The sequence below is a fragment of the Triturus cristatus genome, chromosome 4_2, assembly GCF_964204655.1.
Source record: "Triturus cristatus chromosome 4_2, aTriCri1.1, whole genome shotgun sequence".
Lineage (NCBI taxonomy): Eukaryota > Metazoa > Chordata > Amphibia > Caudata > Salamandridae > Triturus > Triturus cristatus.
In genome coordinates, this window is record NC_140586.1 from 290462488 (window position 1) to 290482151 (window position 19664).

The 19664-nt window shown below is 44.4% G+C and overlaps 1 protein-coding gene across 2 annotated transcripts in view; it reads left to right on the forward strand.

Annotated features, from left to right (window-relative positions):
* The window catches only part of LOC146833671 (flavin-containing monooxygenase 5-like), a 315018-nt gene that overhangs the window by 252400 nt on the left and 42954 nt on the right, over nucleotides 1-19664 (forward strand). For both annotated transcript variants that reach the window (XM_085601556.1, XM_085601555.1), the window contains exon 6: nucleotides 10061-10260. In XM_085601556.1, the coding sequence (XP_085457682.1) occupies nucleotides 10061-10260 (200 nt within the window). The remainder of the gene's footprint in view (nucleotides 1-10060; nucleotides 10261-19664) is intronic.

A 19664-nucleotide genomic window follows, 5' to 3' on the forward strand; every position in this document is an offset into this window, starting at 1 on the left:
AGAGTGGAATCTTCTGTGGCTTTAACATCCACTTAAGTGAATCGTGCATCAAAACAAATTTGTTCCGAGTACTTACCTAAAGTGCCCACGTCATCACCGATTGCTTCCACTACAAAGTCAGCCGATTTCCCAACAACTCCAACTTCCAGACCGGGACCCCAGGCACGAACTTTCTGGGAAAGTGAAAGTCCGAGAACCATGGCTTGCACGAGGGGGGGAAGAGACACTGCGTGGGAGACAAGCGCAGGCACGCCAATTAAAACCAGATGGCCCCTGCACGCTCTGGGAGTAAACATTTCAGAAGAAGCTGGGTCCTCCACATGCCTTTGGCCAATTGCGTACTAAAGCCAGACCCAAAGGCCAATCGCGTGTGAGGTCCCCAGGCACGAGCTTCTACTGAAGCTGAAGAAATTCCAAGAGGTCGATTTCCTAAGCAGGTTCCGAGTTTAGGATACTAAACTTTATTTCCCTACCTAATTCCCCGGGCCAGTTATGTTTATAAGATGTTATAAACAAACTCCCCATTTTGGCCTATGGGGAACAGGTAGCCTTGCAATAGTGAAGAACGAAGTTGGTCGTAATTCACTATCAGGACATGCCACACACACACCAGGGCATGTCCTTTCTTTCACATACACTGCCCCCTGCCCACAGGGGTAACTTGGGCCTACCTTAGGGGTGCCTGGCGTGTAAGAAAAGGGAAGGTTAGGGACTGGTCAGTGTGTGCACTGGCCAAGTCGACATGGCAGTTACAAACAGCGCGTAGACTCTGCATTGGCAGGTCTGAGTTACCTTTTCAGGGCTACTCACGTGGGTGGCACAATCAGCACTGCAGGCCCACGAGTAGCATTTGATTCACAGGTCCTGGCACACCTAGTGCACTTTACTAAGGACTGACAAGTAAATCAAATATCCAATCATGGAAACACCAATCCATAACGCAATTTACCACAGGAGCACTTGCACTTTACCACTGCTCAGCAGTGCAAAAAGTGAGCAGAAACGCTACGCCAGCAAAAACAGTCAAAACCAGGAGGTCAGAAAGCAAAAACTCTGGGGAAACACGCCAAAAGATGCAAAGTCGAACAATGGGTGAGTGAGTGGGTGTATGAGGGGCTGTATGTGTGAGTGAATGGGTGTTTGAGTGGTTGTATGAATAAGTAAGTGAGTGTGAGGGAGGTTGTATGGGAGAGTATGTGGTTGTCTTAGTCACTGTATAGGTGAGTGAGTATATGTAAAAGTTACAGAGTGGCTGTGTGAGTAATTGTATTGGTGAGTGAGTAGGTGCATAGTTAACTGATGTATTGTGTCTGTTGCTGTATGGGTGTATGATTGGGAGTGTAAGTTTGTCTATGTCTCTATAACTGAATCTGTGACTGCTTGCATTGCTAAGTGAGCAGGTGCATGAGTGGCTGTAATTGTGAGTTAGCGGCTCCGTTTGTGGTTCTATGAGTAAGTTGATGGGTTACTGGCTGTATGGATGAGTGACGAGATGTGTGAGTGTTTGTATGGGTTCTGTGAATGAGTTTGTTAGTGATTGTGTGGGAGTGGATGTATGACATGTTTTATTGGGTGTGTCAGTGTTTCTCTGGATAATGTAATCAGTAACGTCATTTCAGATGTCATCAATGATGTAATCAATTATGTCATCAGTGATGTCGTCAGTGATGTCACTAACCAGTTCATGAGTGATGTAATATACGAGGTAGTGCATTGCGGGGGCGTGAGTTATAGTTAGCTCAGGTAATTATAACTGCTGAATTTCTCTGGTTTTGTATGAGTGAAATGTCAGCCTAACTATATTGTCCCTGTAAGCTTTGTTTTTTTCAGTGAACTGTGCATTGAGCATTTGTGAATCCACACACTTTGAATGCCTTTTTATCACAGAAATGTTTTTGTTGCAGAAGGTTTTAACCAAAACTGTTTAAGGTGTTGTCTTGCTTTCGCCTTTCAGATAATACAGCTCCCACACGATGGCTCAACACTCGGCAAAGCAAAAGACTTTAACACAAAACAAACAACACCTTTAGAAAAGGGTTTTATTTTACAAAATGCAAGGACTCTCTCTCTTAGAATCAGGCTTGGGGTTTTATTTTACACAATGCTCTCGAACAGAAAGGCTTTTGCAGATGCCAAATGCAGAACATTTTCTAATATATATAAAGAGATATATATGTTTATATGCAAGCAATGATATAAACAAGCAGCAAAGAATATGAGATAAGACTCAAGCAAATATACTGGGACGTCCTGCAAGAGATCACAAAGATATATATACACATCAAATGATTACTTTTGATGGGCACCTCAACTCACTCACACATCACAAAGAAAACACCTCAAATGATCACAGCCACTGGCCAAAAATCACAATGGCAATAACCAAAACTCAACACTTCACCTAGTGCAAACACTGCATCTCAGCCCACTCCTGACTGGGGAAGTTAAACAGCCTGGGTTCAGAGCCTCAGCAACCAGGGTTCCACGCTCCGAAGTAGATGCGTCCGTCGCCGATCGGATTCCAAACTCCCGGTTTTGAAGTCAACAACCCTCAGCTTTAAAATCTCAAAACACACTAGAAGGTTCGGGAGAGACCTCCATCCGCGCCAGAGGAATCTTACCAGAACTGGCCAGCTTCCAAGCAAGCATTCCCATGGCAGGAAGGAGTTCCCATGTCCCCTTCTCCAAATCTTGCATGTTTCAGCCTTTATCTTGACGAAGCTCACAAAACCTTCCAGGTACATTAAACAATCTCTCACAAAAACAATCCTTGAACGTGATTAACCCAAACAACTTGCAAGCGTTACTGTGCACGCAGAGAAAGCTGAAGCAAGGTAGAGTCAGAATTCAGGATGACATGAGGCCATGTCAAAGCCAATAGTAAGAACTTAATAATTCTCATCAATGTACAACACAATGCACAATTGTGCACAACTGCTTATAGATTCACATACTTCATCTCTCAATGTCCTATAGCATCACATACTTCATCTCTCAATGTACAACACTGAGCACGTGTGCATCACTGGCCACAACAGCACTTCGAGACCAAAAAGTACATTCCACACCTCTCTCTCCCTCTCACGCTTTCAAGTGCACATCCCACATCCTCTGTTCTTGGCAAGGCTGTCCTACTCCATGACAGCTCCCAATGAAAGACAGCAAGATTACAAGAAATAAACCTGTAAGAGAAGCAAGGCATATGCAGGACGTTGTACATTCAGGCTGGGTAAAATAACACACCAAAGTCAATTAAAATAATGGTAGTCAAAGGTCATCACAGGGTGTCAGACCACAAGAGTGCCTCTAGCACTACAGGTGTACCTTGTGTGATTCATGACCCTTAGGCTGGTTTTGCAAATTCAGGACCCTCCTTGAATTTGTTTAAAAAAAGGAGTAAAAAGTGTTAGTGCACAACTGCTGTGCTTATTCAGGAACCACATCAGGGCTTTGTCCATACGTAGAAGGCTGGGCGCAGGGCTGGGTGATAGTCCAGTCCATGCTGAAAACCCCTGCCCCCGGACTTCGGTTCTCCTACGCCATTCCGGTCATCATCTGGTCTGCTGACATGGTGTGCTCAATGGGGGAGCTGGAAGCTGCACCTCAATGGATAGCTCCACCATTCCTTACACTGTGAATGAGGTGGAGACTACAGATCTGGGTCATCATGCATCTCCGGCTTTTAAGCAGGTTTCTCCTTACTGTCTCCCTGTAAGCGAGGCTCTAGGTTTGCCAAAGTGCTTGCTTGGGAATACTTCCTGGTACCTGAGGCCCATGAGAAACCTGAGGAACCCATCAGTTCCTGTTGTAAGTCATGGAAAGGAGCACCTTTATAACAAACACTTTCAAACCAGACGTAGGCCCAGATTCTCAAAGGTTTAGTGTCAGGTTAGCGTTACTTTTGTAATGCTAAACCAAGGCTAAACCTTTTTTGGGATTCACAAACCAACCCAAATTGGTATTTGCGTTGGTTTGTATGGAAAAGTAATACAAAGCAGCGTGAAATGCTGCTTTGCATTACTTTGTGTCAAGGGGCATTACATGGGTGGTACATGGGCATACCCATGATACCACCCATGCTTTTTGACAATAAACCCTATTCTCAAACATCAGTAGAAAGGGTTGAGCGCCAAAAATTAATGCAGCTGAAAAGCAGATGTTAAATGGAGGCATGTTTTTATTGCTCCTTTCTTTTCCAACTTAGCATGCGTGCTGCACTGTGCAGCACACATACAAAGAAGGAACAGCTTTTTCACTTGTCTAAGCAGAGTATTTTGTAGAGGAAGGCTATCCTTCCATTACAAAACCTATGCTAGAATCACGCACACACCCTAGCGCTATGGCGCTAAGGTGTGTGTGTGTGGTGCGTGGCAGCTAAAATCAGCGCTGGCGCTAGGGAGAGGGGAGGAGAGAGCCATTTCTATGTGAATATGGCGCTCTTGTGCTCCTCCATGTCACGCAACTCAGCACAGCATTTTTGTCTGCTGCACTGCGTTATGTGCCTTTCGTGAAAATCTGAGCCTGAATTGGACCTTATTTTACAGTAAATTTCAGTTATAAAAGACTACTGTTTTTCTCAGCCGTCTATTTCATTTTAACATTTAATTGAATCTCCAAGATGAACCAACATTTCAAGGTCAGAGGACACCCGCTAGACTAGGGGTCTCCAACCTTTTCACAAACAAGAGCTACTTATGTTCAATGAAAATCATCCTGAGCTGCTATTAATAGTGTTGTGCACTTCATACAAGACTGAATAAGTGACCCCCCTATGCAAGATTACCAGCTGTGGCCATCTCAGTGCTGGATTGCCAGCAGTTCTGTAAATAAGGCTCAGTCAATTTGTAATGTCTCTACAAGGATAATACATAACAGCCACAGCTGCAATGCCCCATGGCACCAAGTTAATCATATTAGTCTCCCAATACTGCAAGATTTATCATTCAAATATCAGCTTTAAATATATTTTGGAAATTATGGGCTCTGAAAATACACACATTTTCATATCAAATACACATTTTTCAATTTTGGTATACATATATTAATTCAACCAAACATAAGCCTTCTAATTGAATAGGCTGTGCTGCACACAGGAGAGCTACTTACACGTAGCTGTAGAGCTTCCAGTAGCTCAAAAGCTACTTACTCGTAGGAGAACTCGGCTAGACCATTCAACAGTGGAGAGCTATGTAAACATATCAGTGGTAGAGAAACATTCTTCCCAGGTGGATGTTCTCTCTCCATTCTCATTCTGAACAGATTTACTCCTGCCTGTGACAGGAATAACATTCTAATCATATTTAGGAAATGTGACTTGCAAACCGACAGGTTTGTGTGTGTTCACCTATATTTCAAGCCATTTCCATCTTGGAACTTCCTACCTAGTTCTAACATCATATATATTCCCACAAAGTATTAGATCATACTAGGCTAATATATTGTGTGTATACATCAATTTGCAAATATACATTCCCATTCTGTGAATAACAAATTTACAGAGATGGCTTAGTGCACCAGACCCACTGTGTCTGCATCTTAAGTGTGATAAAATAGTGCCCACAGTGTAACATTGGGTTGGGAGCCATAACGATGTTACACACCAATGACCATATTTATCAAGGGGTTGCGTTGCTTTTTCACTGCGCTAGGTGGGGGAAAAGCAACGCAACCCCATAGATGTGATTTATCAAGCCACGCAAGGCCTCCTTGCATGGCCTTGAGTGGCTTGATAAAGTTGAGTTGAGGAACTCAGCACCATTCGTTGCGGTATGTTACTCTGTCCAAGAGAGACGTCCCACGGGTGGTGTGTGGGTGTTCCCAAGCAACCCCCATTAATTTTGAGTCATTCTCAGATTTGCCGTTACTGGTAGACCTAGGAATGCTCCAAAATGCTACCTCTTCCCAGGGGAAGCGCAACAAGGAAAAAAAACTTTTATTTCTCCTCGTTTGTCCTCTTTCTATGTGTGCTGCATTCTGCAGCACACATTGAAAGAGGAAAATGCCTCAGTGGATTGTTTTCATGCAGGAAGGTGCCCCTTCCTGCTCAAAAACAATCCAGTGTGAAGCGCAGGCACACTTGCACCACAGTGCAAGAGTGCTTGCATTGGCACTAGGCAGCAAATTGTGCGCCAGTGTTGGAAAAAGGTAGGAATGCGCCATATAATGTTAAATACAGGGCATTTGTGCACTTTTCCTTTCCCTGTCATGCAGCGCAGCAAGGTGACTGGCTGCACTGCTCTGCCTCACTTCTTGATAAATTGGGCCCCATGGGTCAGTGTGAGTAGTTAAACAAGTACAAGCAGTGGGCCTCATTTGTGATGGTTTGCCGTAGGGCAGCGCCACAGGCCTTCCTGCAGTGCTGCCCTACAGCAAATGAAAGGGGCAGGAATGCACCATATCTATCAGATACGGCGCATTCCTGTCCTTTTCCTCTGCACCGGCGCAAAATTGGCTTCTGTTTGCCAACGCAGGCACCTTTGTACCATGGTGCGAGGGTGCCTGCGTTGCGTGGATGATTATTTTCCTTCCTGCACAAAAACAATCACAAGAGTCTTTTACCTCTTTCTTTCTCATTCTGCAGCACACATAGAACACGGAAAAATAAGGAAAAACGAGGAGAATTAAAGATATTTCTCCTCGTTGTGCCTCCCTTTCGCGTCCCCTGGAGAGGCGTAAGTTGTTGGCGCTACCTCAGAGTTACGATTTCACGTAAATCTGGGGCAGTGTCAAAAAGCCATGGATGTTGCTGGGAACTTCCCCAGCAACACCCATTGCACGCTCCTTTAATGCAGAAAACTACGCTAAAGGGGAAGATTTTTGCAAGGCAGCATTAAGCCGAAAAAAGTTACTTAGTGCTTCCTCGTAAATATGGAGTAGGCTTCTGTGCCACGGAACATCACAAAAAGGACATTGGTGTAATATGTTGGAAGCAGTGCACTTATTTCTGTGGATTTTAGACAGTGGAAGTGCTTAACACACAACCATGATTTTTAATATGATATAAAATAGACATTTTGGTGCCGATTCCGATCCGTTAAAAATATTCCCCGTACGAATCGTATCCGTATTTTTTTACGTACGAATCGTACAAGTCCCGTACAAACTGGCAAGTACGAGTCGTATGTGAAAAAGTACATACGAATCGCATTGGGAAAATTCCCCGACACGTCCTCGGATCGGGAAAAGTCTCCGACACGTCCCCGGACAGTTTTACATACGAATCAGAAAACTGAAGTCCGAGTGTGCAAGTACGATCCGTCCCGTCCGTCCGAATGTCCAACCGTATGGAAAAAACACCGTACGGAGCGAACTTCTATAGCAACCATGGAGACGTCCAAACATGTGCCCGCATACGTGCCGTACCCCCACCCCACCCCGTATGTACGGAGCGTACCCCCCGTATGTACGGAGCGTACCCCCACCCCACCCCGTATGTACGGAGCGTACCCCCACCCCTGTATGTACGGAGCGTACCCCCACCCCGTATGTACAGGGCGTACCCCCACCCCGTATGTACAGAGTGTACCCCCACCCCCGTATGTACAGAGCATACCCCCACCCCACCCCGTATGTACGGTGCGGACCCCCACCCCCGTATGTACGGTGCGGACCCCCAGCGGGGGTACGCTCCAACAATACGGGGGTGGGGGTACGCACCGTACATATGGGGTGGGGTGGGGGTACGCTCCGTACATACGGGGGTGGGGGTATGCTCCGTACATACGGGGTGGGGTGGGGGTACGCTCCGTACATTTGGGGTGGGTGTACGCTCCGTACATACGGGGGGTGGGGGTACGCACCGTACATACGGGGGTGGGGGTATGGCACGTATACGTATGGGTGCTGGGGTACGGTGCGTACATGGGGGGTTGGGGGTACGGTGCGGACGTGCAGGGATGGGGGTACGGCGCATCCCGGGCCCCCTTTTCCTCACGCATCGCGGCGTACTTAGCTTTTCCAGCACTTTTTGGGTCCCGTAAAAATATTGCCGTCTGGAGTGCTGTCGGTACGAATCGTACATGCTGGTACGTAAAAAGCTGCCTGCGAATATCACGTATGCGCTGTCCCGGATCACATCCGTATGTATTTTTTAGTCGGTCGGTGGTTTTTACGATTCGTACGGAAATGGTGTTTCTGTACGAATCGTACTTGCATGTTTGTAGGGTGTTTTTCCCGGGTACGAGTCAGACGGAGAAAACGCTCCGTCCGACGATTCGTACCCGGTTTTTCCAGGATCGGAACCGACACCTTTGCGTTGATGTCACAAAACAGGGTAAGGTCAGGCTATTGCGATTGAGAACATACAGCCTGATTCTTTTCCTAAATAAGGGAAGATGACAAGAGGAGAATGTGAACCGTACATAGGTCTCCTGTTTTTATGTTCATGAACAAGTCATCGGTACGTAAGGTTTATATAGGGTCATCCATGGATGCAATTGTTTTAACCATGTTTTTGACTGCTCTGCTGACCGGATTTCTCAAGCCTCAAGTGTCTACATGATGCCAGCAATAGCAAGGTGAATTATCTGTCTCTAGTGGCTCATGTTGTCAGATGCACTTAACAAGTTAAGGAATCAAGGCTCTAGGAAGGAGGTTGCATCAATGAGGAAGGGGCGTGGATTAGAAGTTATAATAAGGAATACATTGGCCATTACAGGGGAATGATAACAGGCACACACAATAAGTAATCAAATCAAGAGAAAGGGACTGATTTATATCTTGGCAAATTACTCCATCGCCCTGACGGATGTGCCATCCGCCAGATTTATAAATAACTGTCAAGCTGTCATTTATAAAGCATTGACAGGAACTGCTATGACTGTGGTTCCTTTCAATGCCTTTCCCTGTTTGGTGCAGGGCTCTATCAACATGAAGGAGCCCTACACTAAACAGTTTTTTATTATTTTCAAAAAGAAAACTCTGAAGCAGGATTTTCTTTTTGAAAATATAAAAGATAATACCCCTTTGCCATTGGCGTTATCTCCTGTGGGAAGGGGAGCGCTAATTCTTTTTTACTGGCCCTCACCACCAGGTTTTGCATAGTGCTGACGGATAGAAAAAAACAGCTTTATGTCCGCCCAGTCTAATTGAGCTGATAGTCATATAGCCAATACTCCGACTGCCCTTATTCCATTGGGCTGTCGGAGCAATTTGGCTACGGCAGTGACGGAGTACCGCCATGGCCAAACCTAAGGTCTGCCCTCATCTAAAACAGGTGGACCACTACGTTGGTGACGAGTGAACTCCGTCGCCGTTGCAACAGAGGCCCTTACCTCTTTATTGAGAGTTTGACAGTAGTCTGCCAACCAGGTTGCATCAGCAGAGGTTTCTGCCTCTGCCTGCCCAATAGAAGATGGCTTATTGAAGCAAGAGATAACCATAAGGTTGGCAAGTATCATTTTTTCAAAAGTGAATCTGCGTACATGGCAGGAATACATTCATTAAAAATGTGCTGCATCCCACCAAGTTGCTACGACCATTAATGATTTTCCTGTCAAGGACCCCCATGCTTCGCAAATCTGAGTAGGAAGGTGCGTGATAAATAGGGCAGGAGGTCTGATGCAATGGCCCAGGCCTCCCTAAGGCAGAAGGGTCACCAGAAAGAGGTTATTGGTGGTGGATCAGGCTGAGGCTTCACTATCATAAACCTGGAGGTGCTTCCATCCCTTATTGAGGGATGCAAACCATGAGTTTCACAAGGGGTGAACCTTGATTTACAGCAGTTCACCTCTTCCGAGACCCTTTAAACTTAGGTTGGCTGGATTAGCCAGTCGGGAAGTTAGCCACATATGAATCATCCAGTGAAACATCTTTGTCCAGTCATCTGCACTTGGTTGTTCTTAAATTGAATAAGAAAAGGCTAGTCTTTCATCTCTGGATGTAGATCATCTCCTCCGTAGAGCTCGTAGTGGGATAGCGGTGCAGCTTACCATTTGTTCATCTCTGCGAGGTGCAGCTAATTAGCCAACGCCAATGTCTTGATCTTCACTTCGACAAATAGGTCCAACTTAACACTGGAACCTTCTGTAACATTGATACACATGTGTTCTGTCACCTGCAGGTCTACCTCAGCACCCGCAGAGGTGCGTGGGTGGTGAATCGTGTGTGCGACGAAGGCTTTCCACTGGATGTGGTACTTTTCAGCCGCTACTTGAATCTACTCAGGCACTTATTGACGGAAAACATGGTGAATAATTGGGGTGAGAAAAGGGTGAACATGCGATTCAACCACACGAACTTCGGTGTCAAGCCTCGCCACAGGTAGGTCACAAGGAGGTGGACAAAACATGCTGCAAAAATTCTTAGTTATTGATGAGGAAATCTAGGGACATATTTACAAGTAAATGGCGAAGCGTGTCGTTAGGCAAAAATAGCTAAAGCCACGCTCCGCCATTCAGCTGCCCAGCGCCAACGCAGGCACCCTTGCACCATAGTGCAAGGGTGCCTGCATTGAGGTAATGATTGTTTATGTGTAGGAAGGTGTCCTTTTCTGCACATAAACAATCATTAATGGTGATTTGTAACTCCTATGTGTGCTGCAATGTGAAGCTCATATACAAGTTTCTAATTGCCATTTTTTTTAATGATTGCTTATGTGCAGGAAGGGACACCCTCCTGCACATTAACAATCATTTATGACGATTTGCTGTTTCTATGTGTGCTCCACAATGCAGAACACATAGAAACAGCAAAAACGAGGAGAGATAAAACATTTCTCCTCGTTTCGCCATGTTAAGACCAGGGGCCAGATGTCGGTAAATTCAATTTAGCGAGTCCTTAATAGCGATTTTTACTGAATCGCTATTAAGGACTCGCAAAATTGAATGTAGGTAGGAATCTCTAAAATATTTGCGATTCCTTATTACTCCTTAATTGCGAATGGCAAATTGAGATTCGCAATCAAGGAATCCCATCCCATTCATTCCTATGGGCCATGAGGCAACTTCATCCTTGGCTCCTCCTAACTAAATACTAATCTTAGGGCTGTCACCATCAGTCTATCACAGAACACAGTCTGTTCAGTCAACCCGGTGTCACAGAAGGGCATGCGATTAACATTCATGCAACAGACCGAAGGAAGTTCAACAAATTCAGAAAATATGCTCGGAAGGAAAAAAGCAACATTGCTTGTGGGGACTGGCTTAAAACACAGGTTGGAAAAAAAAGTTGATAGTCTAAAGGTCACTTTCAGCACTTTTAATGAGTGGTCTGAAGGTAGCAGGGTCAGGCACCCAAGACTTACTGCAGGAGGGGTAGTGGGGGTTAAAAAATCTGAAGGAGCTGGCCTTTGCAAACAGGCTTCTCCCCCTACTGCCGTACTTAGTTCACCCAGATCAGTGTGGGATCTTTCCCCACCAAAGCACAAGACATTGCGTGTGTAATGTCCTGATGGTGCTAGCTCACCTTGCGGAATTGAAAGACCCTACCGCTCTGATGTTAATCATCTTTGACAAGGCCTTTTAATCAGTTGATTGGTCCTTTACGTAGGTAGTGCTCACGAAACTGGGCAGAGGCCCGATTTTTGTTCATTCATCCTGTTACTGTACACACATCTATGGGTGCAAGGCTGAGTCAATGGCACTCTTTTGGATCCCTTCATAAGTGGACAAGGCACCAGCCCTTCACCTCTTTTGTTTGCATTGGCCATTGAGCCATTGGCGCCATCGATGAGATATGGATCTTTGACTGGGGAATAGCTGTAGACGAGAGACTAGCACTCTACAGAGAAGATACACTCCTGTTCCTGGCCTGCCCCTCCCTGAGTTCACTGATAGAATATCGACGTCCAAAATATCCGAATACACAAATTTAGTCATAAATATCGATCTCTAAAATATCCTATATTTAAAATGGTAAGTATATAAATATTGAAAAATATATCTTGATGTAAAATATTGATTTTCTTATACATGTAAAAAATAATGTTAAATATATTAAATAATAAAATTAACTTGAAAAAAATTATTTGGGTCTAATATACATTTTAACAAATATCTTTTTTTTATTTAATTAAAAAGAAATAATCATACATATATAAAATGTTATATATATTTTTTTTAAACAAATAATAAACCATTACTTTTAATTTATTTTTACAATTTTATAAATATATAAAATTTTACAAATATATATATATATATATATATACACATACACCTATAACATAAAATCTGATAAAAAAAATGATATTCAAACTTAAAACATTAAAATATTTAATAGTCTTTAAACTTACATTTTGCACTCCATTGGGTGCAACATTAGGGAAAGTGTTGGATAGCGGAGGGGTAAAAATTACTATTCCCACTCCAGTGAGTGTAACCATAGTGGAAAGTGTTGGATAGGGGAGGGGTAAAAAATATTATTCCCACTCCAGTGAGTGCAACAGTATGGAAAGTGTTGGATACGAGAGGGGTAAAAATTACTATTCCCACTCCAGTGAATGCAACAGCAGGGAAAGCGTTGGATAGTGGAGGGGTAAAAATTACTATTTCCACTCCAGTGAGTACAACAGTAGAGAAAGTGTTGGATAGCAGAGGGGTAAAAATTACTATTCCCACTCCACTGAGTGCAACACTAGGGAAAGTGTTGGATAGCAGAGGGGTAAAAATTACTATTACCACTCCACTGAGTGCAACACCAGGGAAAGTGTTGGATAGCGGAGGGGTAAAACTTACTATTCCCACTCCAGTGAGTGAAACAGTAGGGAAAGTGTTGGATAGCGGAGGGGTAAAACTTACTATTTCCACTCCAGTGAGTGAAACAGTAGGGAAAATGTTGGACAGCGGAGAAGTCAAAATTAATATTCCCACTCCAATGAGTGCAACAGTAGGGAAAGTGGGGGATAGCAGAGGGGTTAAAATTAATATTCCCATTGGAGTTGGTTCAAAATTAAAAACAAACAAAATATCAATTACAACACAAAAGATTAAAAAAAAAAAGAAAGCATATATAAAATATTAAAAATTTACAAAAGATTAAAACATATTATGATGTTAAAAAGATCTAACAAAATACTTAGAAAGATTTTTTTTTAATTCTTTTAAATAATTTACAAATATTTTTAATAGAAATTATTTATAATCAAAAATATTAACTATTACATAAATGTAATCTTTTTTATTTCCTACCCTATAACACCACACAATTCACAATTAAATAAATATTAATAAATAAAAAATAATAATTCATTTATTATAATTAAATTACTTCCCACCCTATTCCCCTATAAACCGACAACCCGCTACAGATCTAAAAGACACGTTTTATTAAAATATAATTAATAACTACTAAAAATGTAACATATTAAAAAACAAAAGCAATAATTTTCCCAAAAAATAGTTCACATACTTTTAAAATACATACAAAACTACATAACACTAATTAAAACATCGATATTTTAAACAGCTATATTTATACAAACGATATTAATGACTTCGATATTTTCAAAACCGATATTTCTTACCTCCAAGTCGATATTCTTGACCACGATATTCTTCCAAAAAGTATCTGCCAAACTCTGATCCTTCTTTTGGTCAAATCAACAGCCCAGGATGTCATTTGGTAAATGTGTCCAGCTGTCATAAGATGGAGGAATGGGCATGGCTGACATCCACCTCAATTACGGGCATTCACAACTCTTAATAATCAACGACTGGATGAGCAAGGTGTGGAATGACCCAGCGTTCCGTCTAGAGGTGGCATGGATCGGACGAGACAACATAATCAAAGTACTTTATGGTAGCCCAATCCCTCAGCCTCTTCCTGAAATTATTAGAGCGATCCTCTGGTCCTGGTGCTCGGCACTAAAATGGATCGGATGGGGCCAAAAAATTACCCTTGAAACACCACTGTGGATGGGCAATTGGCTACACCACACAGCAGCGCTCACAGGCTTTGAAAAATGGGACCTCATTGGAATCTTCAGGCTGGGTGATATGTGGCAAAACGTTTACTTAAAGTCCTTTCAAAGACTCAAAGAGCAATACTCATTACACAAATCCCATTTTTCCGCTATCTCCAATTAAGACACACACTTCAATCCCACTGTGAGCTCCTTGACACTGTGCCTAAATACAACCCTCTGGAAGCGCGCCCTCTAATGGGACCCATGGGAAAAGGACTTATTTCCAAGATATACAAAACGGGAGTCACCAACTCCCCAGGCCCCCTCTTATATCTAAAATCCTGGTGGAAGGACTGGCTGGTCCCCCTGGGTGGACCAGACTGAAGAGATGCATGTATGTCCCCCAGAGGTTTGTTATTTGCTCCAGTGCCCTGCTCATCCAGCTTAATTAGTTCCACATTACCTATCTCATGCCCCTAAGGTTGTGGCGGGTTGTTGTATTTGCTGCTCTGACCTGCAGCCGCTACCGGAGCGAAGAAGCTCACTACTACCACATGACATTGGAATGTCGTGTAATTGAGGGGTACTGGAAAGGGGTGTTCACAACCCTTTTGCTGGTTATTGGGGAATCAATAGAGCCCTTCCCATTGATTGGTATCAACGATGTGGGGTGGGTCGGGTTAAGGGGAGATCGCACCCTCCTGGGCATTGGGACAGTACTCACCGAAAGAGATATTGCTAAACACTGGTGAGCCCCCTCTTCCCAGCTGCTGGCAAGCAGCAATGGACTGGTGCTCCAAACTTGAAGAACTAATTTATGTTTCAAGAGGGTGCTAGCGGAAGCACGAGCTACGTTTCAACCAGTATGAAAAGTACCATGGTTTATCCCATTTTCCACCCCTTCCACCACTTATGTACAGCCACATTGTCATTTTAGGCATGCAAAGCACCATTATCATGCCTAGGGATTCTCTACCTTGTCCAAGAATTGCATGCCAATTTCCACATCACTGCTATCAGTTTACACTCCCCCAAACCGGTGGCTTTTTTGTAAGCTCTTTGCACCGCCGTAGCGTCAATTTTTATCACATAAAAAGTGATGCACGGGCAGAGCAAGGGGCTTATAAATAAGACCCCCAGTTTATAAAGGACACACAGCTAGGGCAACTTTCATATTCCAAAGAGTACACTGTTGTGCTGGATTCAGCATTGCAAGTACCTAAAGCACCTTAAACATGCCTAAGTCCAAATTGCTTAGTTTTAATGCACTATTGCCTGGCAGGTAAATCCCATATTGCCCTGTATGTTTTCTTATTCCTTCCCACAACACTCACCAAAATGGCCTTTTAATTCATGTGCTAGCCATCGGCCTTTGGACCGGCGGCTAATGCTTGGAGGCAGCGCTGTAGCGTGGGTTGGCAGCACCCAGGGCACGGCAAGTATCCTGCCATGTTTCTTTTAAAATGTTGTGCCCTTAAGGATGCCCCTGCAGCCCTAAGAATGTTGTTCACCTAGTCCAAGGATTTGAAGATTGTTCATCAACACTGAAGAAGGAAAGATGCCAAGACAATATTCCATTTTGCTTCTGGACTTTTGATTGATTCCTATGATCTTTTAATCGTTCGGTTCTGTCTCCCTTATCTTACCTCCTGTCATTTAATTCCCTTTTCAGGAGTGTTGAGGATCCTGTAAGGTGGTAGTTATCACTTTAAAAACCTCCTCCCAGCAAATATTATTTTGATCTGCCTATATTATTTCATGTTCTTACTCATTTGAGGATTTTACATGTCCACGTTTATCTTGGCATTCCCATAACTTAACGCCCCCTGCCTTTTGAAATTTGATTTCTCTATTGTGCACCATTATAAAGGCTTATTGATGCTCAAACCCAACCCTAAATTTCTGTTATTCTGCTACTCGTGAAAAAATGCCAGACATGAGCAGGGTCAGACACCTCTCATGTGTAACATCCTCAGATAACATGCAATGTCATACTGGGTGCATGCTAGTTGTCCATGCTTGGGTAATGCATGTAAATAGAATGGTGAGTCTACAGTAGCTTGACCCTAGTATTGAGGAACATCTCCTCAATCATGATCCACGCGAATTCAAAATCGCCATACCTCATTTTTATTTTTAATAACAATTTTTTGGGGGGTTATTCCAGTGAAATTTGGGCCATAGCCCTACAAGTACCTGTAAGAAAGCAGATAAATCAGGAATACAGGCATTTTAAAATAATTGCAGTACCTTCGAAACATGCAGGGTACACAACGTAAGCAACATGCAGATAATATGGAACAAGTTGGTCAGTGAAGATGAACATATATAGTGATTTCTGTTAGGGATCGGTAGATGGTAAAGGGGGAGGATCGATCCCACGATACTTCACCCAGCGGGTCCATATTTTTCTGTGTTTTTGGGGACAGCCACGGGCCAGAACCACTGCAATCTCCACACCCATACATCTGTCTAATTCGGCCTTCCACTTGCCTATAGTCGGTGGAGAGGTCCCCTTCCACATCTGTACAATATGTTTGGCGATAGTGAGGGCCAAGAAAAGCAGCTGTTGTTTGTATTTATTGCCCCCTATCTCATCTGTACTGTGCAGGAGAAAGAGTTGTGGGTTATCTTGTATGTTTTGCTCAAGTGGGACTTCCCATGATAATACATTACTTAAACAAGATGATACCCTGCGCCAAAAGGGTTGCAAAGCAGTGCAGCTCCAGACCGTATTTAAAAATGCCCCTTACTCCCTTTCACATCGCAAGCATGTAGGGGACTGATTAAGACCCATCTTCCAGAGGCTGGTCTGAGTGTAGTATGCGCGGTGTATACTTGAATTGTATAAGTCGGTATCGTGTGGAAACTGCAGCGCCCCGAGGGCTGGCAATGGCCTCTGCCCAGTAATCGTCAGTCAAGTCGGGAATATCGTCTGCCACGCTCGTCTAGTCTTGTTAAGTGTCGTCTGTGTATTAGTCGTCAGTGTTTGATAGGTTTGTCTGATTTTATGTAGGCCCAGCTCGCCCAGCAGTAGGGGGCCCTTAAGGGGGTGATACTCCGGTAGGGTCTCTAAGGCTTGAATCAGGAGGGTCAAAGCATGGCGGAATTGAAGATATTTATAAAACTGAGTCTTATGTAATTGAAAATATACATTGCAATTGTTGAAAAGATTTCAATATAGTGCCTCGCATTACGTCTCCCAGGGTCGATATCCCTACTGAATCATACCCACGGAATCCCCGTAGAGCTGCCACTAAACGGAGGTATGTACCATACCACTAGGAAGTTGTTTTGGTCAGTGTCCCGCACCACCCGATCTGTCGGACCGTATTCCACCAGAGCTGTATCACCACTCTACCCGCCGGGGGTAACAAATCTAGGTATCTTGAGCTATAAAGGAGCTGTAGAAGGGGGGTCCCTTCCATTGATGCATGTTCCAGTGCGAAAGCTGGGTCGGTTGGGGAGTTGGACCACCATTCATTTATTATCAAAATATGGGAAACTAAATAGTAGGCATAGACATCTGCTGCTGCAATTCCTCCACAGTATGTGGACTGTGTGCAGGTGTGTATCGCTACCCTAATCACTTCGCCGTTCCAGAGAAATGTATTATGTATAGCATTTGTGCGAACCAGGATTGTGGAATCTTGTAAGGGAAGTTTTGTAATTTGTAGAGAATTCTAAGTAAAGAAACCATCTTAAAGATGGCAGACCACCCATATAATGATAGTGGAAGGGAGGACCATATTGTTGTTTCGCTGTTTAGAGTTGTTAGCAGTGGGTTAATATTGTTGACCCATGAGATCTAAGGGCATGGTGACACAAAGATGCCTAAATATTTAAAAACCCCTGTCGCGTGTGACAGCTGTGTCGCCCAGGTGCCCCGTCCCTGGTTGCGCATATTGGGAAAAGCACAGATTTAGGAGGGTTGGTGTGTAGACCGGTAGTTTCCCCAAACACTCTAAGGATTTGTAGGATGCATGATCCCAAAAACCACGGGTCTGTCATAAAGAATAGGACGTCATCCGCGTACAGTGAAATGCGGTCTGAGTGTGACTGGGACCATTCAAACCCACAGAGCACCGGGTCACTCCAAACCCAGGCCACCGAGGGGTCCACTGCTAGGGCAAAAAACAGCAGAGATAGGGGACAGCCCTGTCTCGTGCCCCTATGAATTTGGAAGGGGTCTGAATGATGCCCGGCTATACGGACAGACACCGTTAAGTTAGTGTAGAGTAAACAAACATATGCTATAAAGCGAGGGCCGAGATTTACTGCCACGAGTAATTGAACAGATAGACCCAACTCAGCAATTCGAACGCTCTGTCTATATCAACTAATAGTATAGCTGCCGGGCGTCCTAATGTTGGGTATATCGACAAGAAATACTGCTATTTGGGCCTCCAAAAGCTGCTCGCAATGCTCGTACTGTGTTGAGAAGTGCTGGGCAAATTCCCGAGCCACCTGTTCTGGCGATGAGCATAAGCCCCCTTCGGCATCACGTATGGTAGGAACCACAGCGGGGGATTTGTCGACCTGGCATACCCTGTGGAGTATTTTACTTGACTTATCGCCCAATTGAGATATCTGATGTTGCGATGCCTCCCAGATCTCTTTGGCTTCCCCCATTAGATATTGTTGTATTGTTTGTTGCACTTGCAGCAAGTTGCACTGGAGAGATGGGCTAGGGTCCTGATTGAGTTGCGTCGTCAGGGACGCCTGGTGCGGCTCTAATTCTGCCAATTGCTCTTGCCACGCGCGTGTTTCTTTGGTACTAGAAATAATTTCGGCTCCACGAACGGTGGGCTTCAGGGCCTCCCAGAGGATGCACTGAGACAGGGCAGACGCAACATTCGTGTCTAGATATTCAGATATTGCCGTATGCAGCATGTCTTGCTAGTCTGGGTTTCGGAGGTGCCACAGGGACATCTGCCACCGAAAGGGGAGTTTACGAGAACACGTATGTACGAAATCGGGGAATAATCGGAGAGCCCTCTGGGAAGATGAGTGACTTGTGGAAACCTATGTAGGAATATTCGAGGCGCAAAAAAGTGATCTAGACGGGACTGTGAACCATGTACCGGGGACATGAATGTGTAGCTGTGTTCTGCGGGGTGGTATTCATGCCAGACGTCCGCCCAGCCTAAGGTGGACGCCAACACGTTCAGTTTAGAGGGACCCACTGGCAGGTGACGATCAGTGCTGCGCTGTCTATCTACTGGACCCATAGTGTCATTCCAGTCTCCACTCAGGAGGGCTAAGCCCTCTGCCAGTTGCCCCCAAAGCCTAGAAATCCTGTATACAAAGGTTGCCCATAGCGGATGAGGAGCATAAATACTCCCTATGGTGACAGATTCACCGTAAAGTGTGCCAGTGACTATAGCAAATCTGCCCCCTGTATCTACCCAGTGGTGTGTGTGCTGAAAGGGGACTCTGCGATGTATCAGAATGGCCATACCTCGCGACCCCCTGGTGAAACCTGCGTGGTATACCTGATGGATCCCAAATCTAGCCAGACAAGAGGTTTTCGTACCAAGGATATGGGTCTCTTGTAGGAGTAGAATGTGGGCCCCAAATCTTTTGGTCTGGCGTAAGACCGCGCCCCATTTGATTTTATTGAGAAGACCCCTGACATTCCAGGAAATCACAGGGAGGTCCCCAAGAGCGGTCATATCAGTCTGGGCCTTCATCCCGTGTCCCTGAAGGCACTGTAAGGATAATATCTGAATCTAAATAGAAAGTCTGCATGTCCAATAACATTGAAACTAAATTCCCCGAGATACCCCCATTGTCCTTCCCGACACTGCCAAAACCAAGG